The following is a 12705-nucleotide window of genomic DNA, read 5'->3' on the forward strand; positions in this document are numbered from 1 at the left end:
ATTTGTCAAATTATAAATTTCCCCTGCATTATATTAGAAATAACCAACTTGGAAACTTAATAACTGATTTCCATCCCTCTTAAAAACTGGCTTTTAAAGGGACTGGTCATTATCGATGGGACAGTGAGTTTTCAGTGATTTAATCAGTTAAAAACACACATAGAGTTGTGATACATTTATGCCCAAGTGATAGGAAATAGGCTCAGGTTGCAGGAGAGTCCAAAAGCCTGAGTTCTATGTTTGCAGCCATTCATGCAGCTGAGAGTCTGGAGAGCTCCTTGCTTACACTCTGCCTACTCTAACTGCTGATAAAAAAGGATGTGGTCCTGAAGGCAAAACCTGGTTTATGTTTGGAAAAGCAGGTGGGTCAAAACTCTGCTGCTCTGAAAAAACCTGCTTGGGGTCTCTGCTGACAAGAGCAATTTAACCCAAGCTGAGTTTCAGCTACTCACTCCCAAAAAATGCCTGAACAGAGGCCAAAGTCCCCCAGCACCAACCCACCAGCAACCTCCAGATCATCCTTCTCCCATGGTTTCACTTCCAAAGTGAAAGTATGTTTAGAAACTCGGGGTAGGTTATGTGTGAAGCACTTTCCCCAGGAAAAGGTCAGAAAAGGACATTTCATGTTGCTGTTCACCATTCCCAGAAGCCATCTCCTACCTTTTCTCATCTGGTAAATGACTGTGTGTGCTCAGGACCTTGTAAATGTTCTGTCATGCAATAGAAAAAAAAAAAAAAAGGTTTCAAACTTGTAGAAATGAATAATTCCTGAGAACAAACCCCATGGGTTTTTCCTGATGATCAGATTTAATATGACAGTAATCAGCTTCTGCTTATTCATTGCCCTTGAAGCGAATATCTCAAGGCCTTTTGCAGCTTAGGCAGCATTCATGAATCTACAGACACATGTGAATTCTGCATTTTAATATCACTGCTAAAATATATGAAATGCAACACAAAAATCCTCTTCCAAGGAATAATTTTGCAGGCCGCATTTCAGTGATCATGGCTCCCAGCAATCCCTGGCTCCTGGGTTGGACGTGCACGTGCAAGCTCTCATTACCATGCACTTCTCCAACACTACTGAGGGGTGGAGAGAAAAGGAAGACATTTTGCTCCAGTGCTCAAAAATCCTGTGATGTTTTACCCTGGGGTCAAGTGAGATATATTTCCAAAGTCTGACCCCAAACTGCACAGGCTCTAGTACATAGTGCTGAAGCTCTGGAGGCATTTAATTCTCCTTTCTCTGGAGCAGTGGACACAGCATCTACATTTCCTTTTGCTCCACTGTTTCTGCTTGATTTCAAGAATTCTTGGGACAGGCCACCAGTAGCCATAGCAGATACACTGGCTACTAATGCTTCCCATGCTGGCCAGATTATTAATGACACATACTGGTGTTCCCAATATAGGGAATGAAGTGGAAAACCTGCCAAATGAAAGACTAAACTGTGAGATTTTGCAGGAAATCCAGGGGGAGAGCAAAGCCACTCTCCAGGTTCCTCTTTATAGAGCTATAGCAGGGGAAGGTGAGCACAGATGATTTTGACAGCCTCAGCACGGGGAGCCAGGAAGAGCAGAGCCACCAGCAAAACCTGCACCACAGAGTTTGCATTGCTCCCAGGGATATGAGGAGATCTGAGTTCATTCCCTGCTTCCTCCTAACCAACAGAAAGTGACTTTTTTGAGTGAGACAGGAAAAAAAAACCCTCTTGCTTATGGAGCAGGAAGTTGATTGGACTTGCAAAACCACCCAGAAGGAAAGAGGCCGTGGTGGTGCTGCAGCACCAGGGAAGGTCCACACCTCACCTGCACAAACAGGAGCAGTTTCCTATTGCAGATCTCCAGGCGCTTCCGGGAGACTTCGGATTTTCGTAGCTGGGCATCAGCCAGGGACAGCTGCCTCTTCAGCTCCAGGATGTCCTCCTGAGGCAGGGACACAGGAGGAGGAGAAAGGTGGTGGTGATGCTCCAGCCTTGGCTTTTGGAAACAACAGTTTGTGGCATTTGCTACAAGCAAAAGCAGTGTCCTTTGGGAAGGGACAGTGGAAATCATGCAAATTGTAACACAGATCCAGAGACTGTGTTGGCCTTGTGGTCCCACACAGCAAATATCTATGTGCTATTTCATTTTCTCCTGTGTAAATAGAAGGAGGGTAACCCTAGTTGTGGCTGCCCCATCCCTGGAAGTGTCCAAGGCCAGGCTGGACAGGGTTTGGAACAACCTGGGATAGTGGAAGGTGTCCCTGCCCTTGGCAGGAGGTTGGAATGAGATGGGCTTTATGGTCTCTTCTGGCCCAAATCATTCCATGACTCTATGAACCCACAGAAGAAGAGTCTGAAGGGTTGTGAGTTTTTCCAGGGGGTTGCATTACCTCTATTTCAGAGACGTGCTTTGCTTTTTTCCCTGCCAGCTGCATCTTCAGTTCTGCAATTTCAGCCTCCAGCAGGTGGATCACTTCCTCGTAGTCCTGCTCGGCGCTGTGGGCCTGTCTCTGCACCACCTCAGCCATCTGCAGTTTGCTGTGCAGGGTCCGGTTCTCCGACAGGAACCCCAGTGCCTTCTGCAAGCACCCGGAACTTCTGATGAACACACCACGTCCCCCTCAGCTGCCAACCCCCAAACCCACCCCAAGCACCCCAGAAATCCCTTCACTAACTTGGTTCAGCCTCTGAAGCTCGTCCTCCATCGACTTCTTGCTGCTCTCCACTTCTCTCAGGAGAGACTGTGGGAAATATTTTCACCAGATTAGAAGCAACAAAAGACAGGACATTTTCTAGAATGCCCCTACCCACCAGAATATTATTTTACAGAAGTTCTGTGCATTTGGTCCCCCCCCCCCCCACAGGGAGAGCTTTTAGAGCTGTGACCTGCAGAATTCCACCTGGACACAGCTGAGGTGCTCACAGCCAGGTGAGGGTGAGAGGACAGGTGCTGCTTCTGTTAATCACACACTGGAATTCTTAATGAGACCTGCTTTTTAAATATATTAACTCTCTGCTGAGAAGAGACTGCGTGCTTGAGTACAAATAAGTTTTCCTTTGAGATGGAGAGCGAGAAAGAGGCAATTAAGGAGAGTGGAGGGTGAGAGTGTGACGAGGAATGCAAACTGGTGACTTCTCCAGAGGGACAGGCCACCTCATTACCCCCACAGAGAGCTACAGCAGAACACCCCAGCCAAGAAATCTGCTCTGACAGGAGGCTCCACCTTCAGCCTGCGGACTTCATGCCGCAGATCCCTCATCTCCAGCTGCAGCTGCTCCAGGTCCTCGCTGCCATTGCAGTTGAGAGAGTCAAAGGTCTGCAAGGAGAGGGACAGACTCATCACACATTGAATCAAATTCGCCTAAAAAAGAAGTCAGCATTTTTATGCACTAGATCAAAAGTCACATTAAATAATTCAGCTCCAGGGTGGTTCATTTTGCCCCATAGAATTTTACTCTCTGATCCCCATCATTGCTGAAATAGCTGAGCTAGAGTGAATTTTCACGTTGTAAACCAAATCAAATTACTTAGAATTGATTAATTATGGATATTTCTCCTTCTGCATAACCACCAGGCTGCTTCCTCAAATTATTCCATAGATAGTATTATTTCCTTATTAAAAATGAGACGTTTTAGGTCCTTTATAGAATTTCCTATTAATAAATGATTAATGAATAGGTTTGTCTTGTCTTTCTAACTCTAAAACAACCAGAAAATGGTAATTTAGCTCTTCCCATCTCAGAATTCCGTGGATTCAATGTAGAAGATCCATGGATTCAACGAAGGAGAGCTTTGGGGTGACTGACCGGGGAGTGAAAAGCTGATGTATCCAGCAAATTGGCCACTTCGTGCTGAGTGAAGAGCACAGAGCTGGAATCCAGACCAGCCTCGTCCAGCTCCTGCTGCATCAGGTCCCTGAGTGCTTGGAGAACATCTGTGAGAAACAATCAGTTTTTACCGGGCTAAAAGAGAAAATTGCGGTGGGTTAGGAGAAAATGCCACTGATTTTGGGGCCATCCACCGGTGCCAAGCAGGGTTTAGAGATGCCAGACAGGTTTCTCTAATAGTCCTGGGTTTGTCAGCAATCCCATCAGGCTTAAGTGAGTTGTTGATAGCCTTTATCAGACTCCTGTTCCTTATTCAACTGAAAAAACTGACATTTTTAAAACCCAGAAAACCCCAGATATTTTCACAGGGGAGTTCTCACAACTGTGGTTCTGAAAGTTTTAAAATTTTAAGCTAAACCCACATTACCCTGACAAAATTGCACCTGCTGCCATTTCTCATGTTACCGATTTAAACAAAAACACAACTCAGTGAGTTCAGCACTTAGAAAAGGTGTTAAATTAACAAGTCTGAAAATCCACATTAATTTTGCTTTCAGACATGAAGGAAAGCACAGCAGAAGGGGCTGCGTGGGACAGGTGGGAACCATCAGGGAGGTGGCACCAGGGTCCCAGATCTTCCAGTCACAGAATCACAGAAACATGGAATGGTTTGGGCACAAAGGGACCATAAAGATGATCTTATTCCATCCCCTGCCATAGTAGGGACAGCTCCTGCTATCCCAGGTGGCTCCATACTGTGTCCAGCCTGGCCTTGGACAATTCCAGAGGTCCAGGGGCAGCCACAGCTGCTCTGGGCACCCTGTGCCAGGGCCTCCCCACCCTCCCAGGGAACAATTCCTTCCCAATATCCCATCCATCCCTGCCCTCTGGCAGTGGGAAGCCATTCCCTGTGTCCTGTCCCTCCATCCCTTGTCCCCAGTCCCTCTCCAGCTCTCCTGGAGCCCCTTTAGGCCCTGCAAGGGGCTCTGAGCTCTCCCCCAAGCTGGAGGAGGCAGTTCTGCAGGTGGGGTCTCACCTGGGGAGGCAGAATCCCCCCTCCTGCTGCCCATACCAGGGCTCAGCCCAGCACAGGGGGGGTTCTGGCTGCTCACAGCCAGGGCATGTCCAGCTCTCATCCTCCGACAGCCCAAATCCTCCCCCAGGGCTGCTTTCAGTCCCTGCCCAGCCTGGATTTGTGCTTGTGACTGCCCCGACCCAGTGCAGAATATGCACTTGGCCTTGTTGAACTTTGTGAGGTTCACATGGTCCCACTTTGAAGCCTGTCCTGGATGGTGCTCTGTCCCTGGGCTGCAGCAGGAGCCAGAGTCTCTCTGCAAAACCAGCACATTTGCTAAATACCCCCAGTCATCCTTATTTCTGTTTCCACAAACTACAACGCCAGTCACTCATAGGAGAGGGCCGTGGTTCTGTGTCCCATCCCTCCCTCTGCCCAAAGCATTGGTCCAGATGCCTTGTGACTGTTCTCTCTGCTGGGAACATTGCTGATGGTTTGGGATTTTTGCTGAAAGCCTCCTGGGAAGCAGACCCTGTGGGCCAGCCATGCTCTGGAAGGCCACAGAAAGCAGAAGTGGCTTTCATTTTCTGTGTCTTGTCTGGCCAGTTCCTGCTAGGAAAGCTGGGATTTTAAGGAAAGTAAGCCTTTGCACCAACTTTCTTTTACCTATGATAGGACAATGGGAAGGGCTTTAAACTGACAGAGAGTAGGTTTAGGTTACATGTTAGGAAGAAATTCTTCACTGTGAGGGCAGTGAGGGCCTTGCACAAGTTTCACAGCGAAGCTGTGGCTGATCCATCCCTGGAAGTGTCCTCTTGGACAGGGCTTGGAGCAACCTGGGACAGTGGAAGGTGTCTGGTGGAATGAGATGAATTTTGAGGTTCCTTCCAACCCAAACCATTCCAGGATACCATGATTCTACAGAATGCCTTCTTTTATGTTTGTGATTTTCCCTCTTTATAGGCTCCATCCCATCCCAGGCAGGTGTCTCACCAGCCTCTTCAGTCCCTTTTTCCCTTTTTAGCTGCCAGTGAAGTTGCACAGAAATGTCAGATCCCCCTAGGCAGAGCTCCTGCTCACCTCCATAGGCCACAGTCCCCTGCGAGTCCGTGGTCAGGCTTTGCCGGAGCTGCCTCTTCTTCTCCTCAGTCACATCCAGACCAAGGTACTGCAGAACCTTGAGCAGAAACAAGGAGCCTTTAAAAAGAAAAATACTGGCAAAGCAATTCCTTGAGGTAAACACTGGGAAGACACTTGGTGCTGTGTTTCTCCAGGCAGCATCTCCCAGAGATGGGTTTCCAGTCTCTCCTTTGCTGCACAGGTACAGAAATGTTTGTTCCTGAACACAGGTTCACATCCCCCCAAGAACATTTTATCTGCAATCAGATTTGCAGCTCTGATGAGTTTTCAGGACTTTTATCACAAGCCAGTAGAATTTTAGCAAGACTCAGCTGGCAAGAGCTCAGCCTCTCCTTTCTCTTACTGCCCAGAAATTGTGTTTGGGACCAGGAAGATAAAAGCTATTAACAGAGTGTTTCTCCAGGAGAGAGGAGACATTCAAACATTTTGCTCCTCCATGCATGTTTTGCTCTCTCATTACTCCTGATGCCCTAACTTCTACTGATATTTATCAGTTCAACCTCAGGGCAGCACACAGAAGCAGATAAACCTGTGCAAGCCCCACTTCCCTGCTGGCAGCAGCAACTGAAGGCTTTTAAAGGACAAAGTCGAGCTCAGCAGACTCTGGGAAAGAGCCCAGGTGAAAGGATCACCCGTGCCAGGCTGCACTCACAGCTCCTGCTCACAGCACCTCCCGGAGATTCCCTGGGAAGGGGCTGCGGGGGGAGCCCCTTTCTCCTCGCTCGCCTTTCCAGCACCAGCAAGTGTAACGAGCGCGGATCTCCAGGACGGTTTGGATGGATGAGAGATCTCTGAAGTCAGGTCTTAGAAAATGTGGTTTATTAAAAGGGGGAAAGGCCCTGCTTGGAGTTGCCAGGCGCAACTCGTGGCAGGCCCAGGGGGAGAGGGAGAGAGAGGGAGCGAGGGTTCCAGGTAAGGGTCCCAGGGGAAGGTCCAAGAGAGGAAGGTCCAAGAGAGGAAGGTCCAAGAGAGCGTCTGGTCCCTCGGGCACACCTTATCAGGGGGCTTCAAGGTGGGCTGGAGCAGGACTTGGGCCAATGGGGTCACAGATACCTGATACTTCAGGGGAGGGTCACAGGTGTGGGATGAACCAGACATTGGGGGTGAGACAGAGCATTCCATTTGACCCTTGGACCTATCTGCAGGTAAAGGGCGTTGTTTAATCAGAAGGGGGGATTGCTTTCAGCCTGGCTATACTATTGTTTTCTAGTTATTCAGTAGTCAAGGTTTGCTATTTCAAATCTAGTTCTCATCTCAATGTCTGTATTTTCAAAATCTTTTGCCAGGCAATCATATTTATAAGGTTTTCCTATTTCATCTTCCCCAACAAGCAAGTCCCTGGGATCCATCTGCTGTCCCGCTCGAGTCCCACCTCCCGCTCCTCTGCCCACCACCCCTGTGCAAGGCAGTGCTGCAGGCTCCCAGACTTTGGGATGTTGGCGGGGATGGGCACCCCAAAGCCACCTCGGGCTGTGCCAGTCGGTGTCACCCCCCCACCTAACACAGCTTTGAAAAGTGAAGCCAAGCGCTCCGCTCCTGCCAGCCGAGAGGAGCTGCTTTGTCCCCCTGAGGAGCAGAGCTCGCTGTGCAAACACCATCCTGGATCCCGCTTTAGAAGAATTACGCAGGCTCAGAGAACGGCTCCGCTGCGCTACCGTCGGGTGGCAGCAGATGTTCGTCACATCGGGGTCTCCGTGGCGTCCCGGCCCCGCACAAAGGGCTCTGTCCCCGCATCCCCCCCTCTAACGCCGGAAGAACCCAAGATGCCAGACTGGGACACGGCCCCCCAGGGCATCCTGGCGCTCCCCAGGGTCTCGGTGAGCAGATGGGCAGCTCCGCTCCATGCCCATGGAATGTGTTCTCCATAAAATGATGGGAAAGTCAGTAGTTCTGGATGGCTCCTCGATGAGGTACAGGCTGCCTGAGGTCACCCTAGCAGTGACAGCAGCACCAAAAGTTTGGAGGGCACAACCTTAGCCAATGGCATGATGTCCAAGGGAGGTGCAGGTGTCAGGAAAAGACTTCTGGAGCTTCATGGAGCACCAAGGAATAGTCAAGATGAGCCAAGGGTTGTTTAAATGCCCCTTTGGACACAGTCAGGATGTTTCACCCTCTTTACCTTCAGAGGTTGGACTCAAACTCCAGCAAATTCACCTGCAGATGGACTATTTCCTGCACGGTGCACAAGGAGAAGACTTTGCTTTGGGGACAGGGGCCCTGACACTTACCAGTTCCAGTTTTCCATCCTTGAGCCGGATATGGGGATCCAGTGCTACTTTAGGTTTGGTGCCTGAAGCTGCTTTGTAGTTAGAAGCTGAAGCAGGTGCTGAAAAATCAAACCCAAATATTAATGGGGAAGCATTTGGGTAGAGGTGTCTGCAAAGCAAAATTCAGATCTCTTGTTGCATGAAATATAAAGTGTGTGCAGCAGGGCAAAAATCCAAGTCCAGGATTTACTAAAACCAGCTCTGGAAGGCTGAACTAGGCCTGTGTTGGAAAGATTGGATACTGGGGCAAATCCTTCTGAAACTGGGCTTCTGCATGGTTTAAAGTGACATGTTTCATCCAGGGACAAAGGACTGCAAAAAAATTTCCAGCACTTTGGAAATTTCTAGTCACAGAGTTTTGTGGAGTCTTGGAGTTATGGTGAGAAAAATGAATTAAAATCTGCCTGGTTCTTGTCTACGCTGGTTAAGCAAAATGGAAATAATTCCTGACACCCATGGGGATGAACAGATTAAAAGTGATGCGGAAAAGCACCATTTGGAGATTTTTTTCCCTCCTCAAGACTGCAAAAAGCCTTGGACCCTTTTTCCCTCAGCTGGGCAGGCAGGTTTTTTTGGGTAGAAGGAGCCACATGTGTTGTGAGGCAGGCACAGAGGCAGAGGGAGGCAGAGGCAGCAGCTGCTGTACTGGTGAAAAGCTGTCATAAGCTGGAGGATCCAGCTGCCAACAGCTGGCTCAGCATTGCCAGCACTGCTGCACAGCTGAAAAGGTCCAGAGCACAAACCCTGCTCCTCCATCCCTGGAGGGAACCTCACCTTTTCCATTATGATTGACCCTTACCTGTGAGGAACCATGATACTCCCTGGGAAGAGGGCTGTAGGAGGTGTTACCTGCTCCTGAAGAACCCAACCAGACTCCAGAAAGGTGCAGGGTGGCTGTGCCTGCCCCTGCCCACCCTCAAACCATCAGCCCAGGTGACAAAATTCCTTCTGGTGCCAGTCGTGAGATTTGCCCAGGGAGCAATTCCTGTTGCCTGCTTGGATCTGGTTAACATCACGGGGAGCCCTGTTTTGCCAAGTAACACAGCTCCTCTGGAATCCCTGCAGCACTTCTCCCTCACCCTCCTGTCCATCGGGGCAGAGCCCAGGTGCCAGGAGAAGGCATTGAGTAGCAGAGGAGCTGCATAATCCTCCTTATCCGGGTATCCATCTGCTCTGCTAAGGCAGCAGCTGGGAAGCAGCAAGAGGTAGCAAAAAGAGGTTTGCTGGATCAGCCACCACCACTTCCCTCTCCAAGTTCAAGGGCAGAGCCATTACCCTTCAAGCCATGGCTAATCAGGATTAGCTCCATGTGCCTTTGCTGTCAGCTCTGGACACAGCCATATCCAGGGCATCCATCAGGCACCCAGAGAGAGGCACTGCCTGGCCCAGGCCCTCAGCCTGGCTGTTCTCTCAGAGCCAGTTGTCTCCCTCCATGAATGACAACACTGACACAAAGCCTCCTTGGCATCCCACATTCAAATCCTGGAGTGATCAAATCCCCCAGCTAAGTCAGGCTGTGGGTGGGTCACTGCTGGTACTGGGTGGCTCTGTCCCCATCACCAGGACTGGCTGTCTGTGGTGGCCACCTGAGAGTGTCCCTGGCACCTGCTCAGGGCAGGGAGGACAGAGCTCATCCCTGTCCCAGGGCCTCTCCAGGGGAGCGTGGAAGGCAGAGCTGAAACTGCTGAGCTTGCCCAAGGTGAGCCAGGCATCCCTGGGAGCAGCTGCTCCATCTCCTGCTGATCCCAGCTATGGACTAAACACAGTTTACCTCCAGGGCTTGCTCTTAGCCTTCCAGAGAGGAATTGCAGCAAGGCACAGGGATTTATAAGCAAAGCCAATATCCCAGGGAAGGAAGGGCTGCTGGATTTGAGGCTGCAAGAATGGTGAGCAGCACTTGTTCAGGATTCGTTGGGTAAGTCCATCTTTTCCTCAGGGCAGAAGTAACCTTCCTATCACAGGGGTATGGGGTACCTTGGTGGAGGTTGTCTCCCTGAGCTCTGGGGATTACTGAGGTTTCCTCAGTAGTATTAAGGGATTTGGGAAGCTGCAGGGTGATTCAGGTTCACCCTCCATTGCTGCCACACTGTTGGATGAACAGTGTGGTTCTCTCTACAAAAGGTAAGAGCTCAGGAGACCCGGAGCATAGAGATGAAACACAGACTGGAAAAATAAGCAAAAACTGAAGCTTGGATGTAGAGAGAAACCTGATTTATTTAACATCTCTAAGCCATATCCCAATTTGGCCAATTGAGGGCATCCTCAAAGCCTGTTCAGAGCCCAGGATTGCTGTGTACATCCCAATTCTCATTACCTGACTTCTTTTATGCTGTGTGTCCAAGACCCCCCGTTCCTCCCAGAAGGGAATGTGGCCTGTGGAGAACCTGCTGCATGTCTGAGGTGGGCAAAGCCACTGCTGCAAGTGAACCACAGGCTGAGAGTGGAGGAATTTGTCTCCTCGAATATCTCAGTCCTTGAATGCCTCAGTGAAGAGTTTTGCTACTATGGGCAAACATGGACATAATGACTACTCGTTGAGTAAACCAAGCTGCTGCCTGCCCTCTCTCTGAGCAGGCTGAGTGTCACTATCACCCCATTAAATTCCACTCCTGGAGTATAAACACTGATGAAAAATGTGGTGATAGGACACAGGGAATGGCTCCCACTGCCAGAGGGCAGGGATGGATGGGATATTGGGAAGGAATTGTTCCTTGGGACAGGTTGCCCAGAGAAGCTGTGGCTGTCCCTGGATCCCTGGAATTGTCCAAGGCCAGGTTGGACAGGACTTGGAGCAGCCTGGGATGGTGGAAGATGTCCCTGCCCGTGGCAGGGGGTGGGGTGGGCTGGGCTTTAAAGTCCCTTCCAAGGCAATCCATTCAGTGGTTCTGTGATTCTGTAATTTCATGATCCTCAGCTCTGAGGAGCCACAGCTGTTTGTCACCCACACAAAGAGAATGGTTGAGCAGGACTCACCTGAGACCGTAAGCTCTGGTGGGCAAATGTCCGGAGACAAAGAAGGCACAGGAAAAGGATTTTCACGTCTGTTCTAGAAAAACAAGACAAAACGGCACAGACAGTTGCTAAGAAGAATCTGTTGGTGTAAATAATGAGCAGGAGACAGATTTCAAGACAGAGCCATGAGGGCACCACATACATCTCTTGTGCAGGTGGGCCTAAAGAGATTCCAGAGGTTTCTCTGGGAGCACCTGGTACCTGGCACAGGCTGAGCCACCCCATAACTTCTGGTCACATGCAAACGGCTCTGTCTTTACTGTAACTGTGCTTGAGTGCTGAGGCTGGTTGTGACCTTGCCTGGTTTCTCCACAGAGGTTCTCCCTGAAGCTCTGCATCCAATCCAGCAGGGAGGTCCCAAGTCTGACCACAGCCAGGTGTAATATTTACCCCAAACCCATAATTATCCCAGTGAGCGTGGCAGGAAGCCGAGATCAGTTCACACCCTTTCTTGTGTGCTATGTCATGATTGAAAGCACAAGGAAGAGGGAAAAATAATCTGAGGGTGATCACCACCAAGACAGCTGTGACACACCTGGGGTCTTGGGTGCCAAGAGGGCACAGGACTGGTGTGAGGACATACAGACAGGCAGCACACGTGCCTGGGCACTCTTTCCCTGGTGTGGAATTCCAGACCTCATTACAAGTTCCATCTTTCAGCAGCAAAGTGAGGAAAGGAGCCATTTCAGTCCAGCCAATGGTGTGATTTCATACAAGTGCACAGCATCACACAAGCTGGGGGTGAGGGGTCCAACCACAGCACCAGACCACAGCTCCAGGGGCTCTGGTGCCTTCCTAGGGCACATCTCCAGTCTGGTGCACCCAAAGTCAACACATATGTGACATTCATGTAAGTCTGTGTCCCCACAGGTCTGGAAAGTAAGGTGTTTTGTGAATGGTCTTGTATGAAAGGAAGATCCAGCCAACCTCTTTTGAAGGAAATTTGTGTGAAAGAGGGCAGAAAGGACACCCAGCATGGCACCAATCCAAGAGCAGAGTGGAGCTACAGACCCTGAAGGTTGTGTGGTTAAACCCTGTCCAGCCATTCACAGCTTGAGCACTTCTCTGCAAACACAATGTGGAGTTGGCTTTGCAGGAGAAATGAGCCTGGCTTATCATTAAAGTAGTCAGGAGCAGGAAAGGGCTGTGCAGGAATGCTGGGGATTCAGCCTCATCAGAGGGCTTGAAGAATAAAGAGTTGTGCCTGCCTTTGGGTAGGAGCCTAGATCAAACTGACTCCAGAGATCCCTTCCAGCCCTATGACTGGTGCTGAATGAGATGCAGGTTGCTATCCACAGAAGGGCTTTGTTTTTTTTTAGACCAGAGACTCTTGAAACAGGTCTGAATGCAGGCCCTGGAGATGAAACTCCTGTCATTACCTCCACAGATCCATCTCTGTCTCAAACCCAAGAGAGAAGAAATTATTTCAGATTAAAAACACCTGCCTGCAGGTAAATAC

General features: G+C 49.8%; 1 protein-coding gene across 1 annotated transcript in view; it reads right to left on the reverse strand.

Annotated features, from left to right (window-relative positions):
• The window catches only part of LOC137483433 (syntaxin-binding protein 4-like), a 38697-nt gene that overhangs the window by 3473 nt on the left and 22519 nt on the right, over positions 1-12705 (reverse strand). Inside the window, exons 11-19 of the mRNA XM_068206472.1 lie at positions 11208-11280; positions 8196-8293; positions 5908-6004; positions 3792-3919; positions 3209-3301; positions 2660-2725; positions 2375-2563; positions 1810-1926; positions 661-710 (exon numbers count right to left, since the gene is read on the reverse strand). Of these exons, the coding sequence (XP_068062573.1) occupies positions 661-710; positions 1810-1926; positions 2375-2563; positions 2660-2725; positions 3209-3301; positions 3792-3919; positions 5908-6004; positions 8196-8293; positions 11208-11280 (911 nt within the window). The remainder of the gene's footprint in view (positions 1-660; positions 711-1809; positions 1927-2374; positions 2564-2659; positions 2726-3208; positions 3302-3791; positions 3920-5907; positions 6005-8195; positions 8294-11207; positions 11281-12705) is intronic.

This window comes from Anomalospiza imberbis, chromosome 16, assembly GCF_031753505.1.
Source record: "Anomalospiza imberbis isolate Cuckoo-Finch-1a 21T00152 chromosome 16, ASM3175350v1, whole genome shotgun sequence".
NCBI lineage: Eukaryota > Metazoa > Chordata > Aves > Passeriformes > Viduidae > Anomalospiza > Anomalospiza imberbis.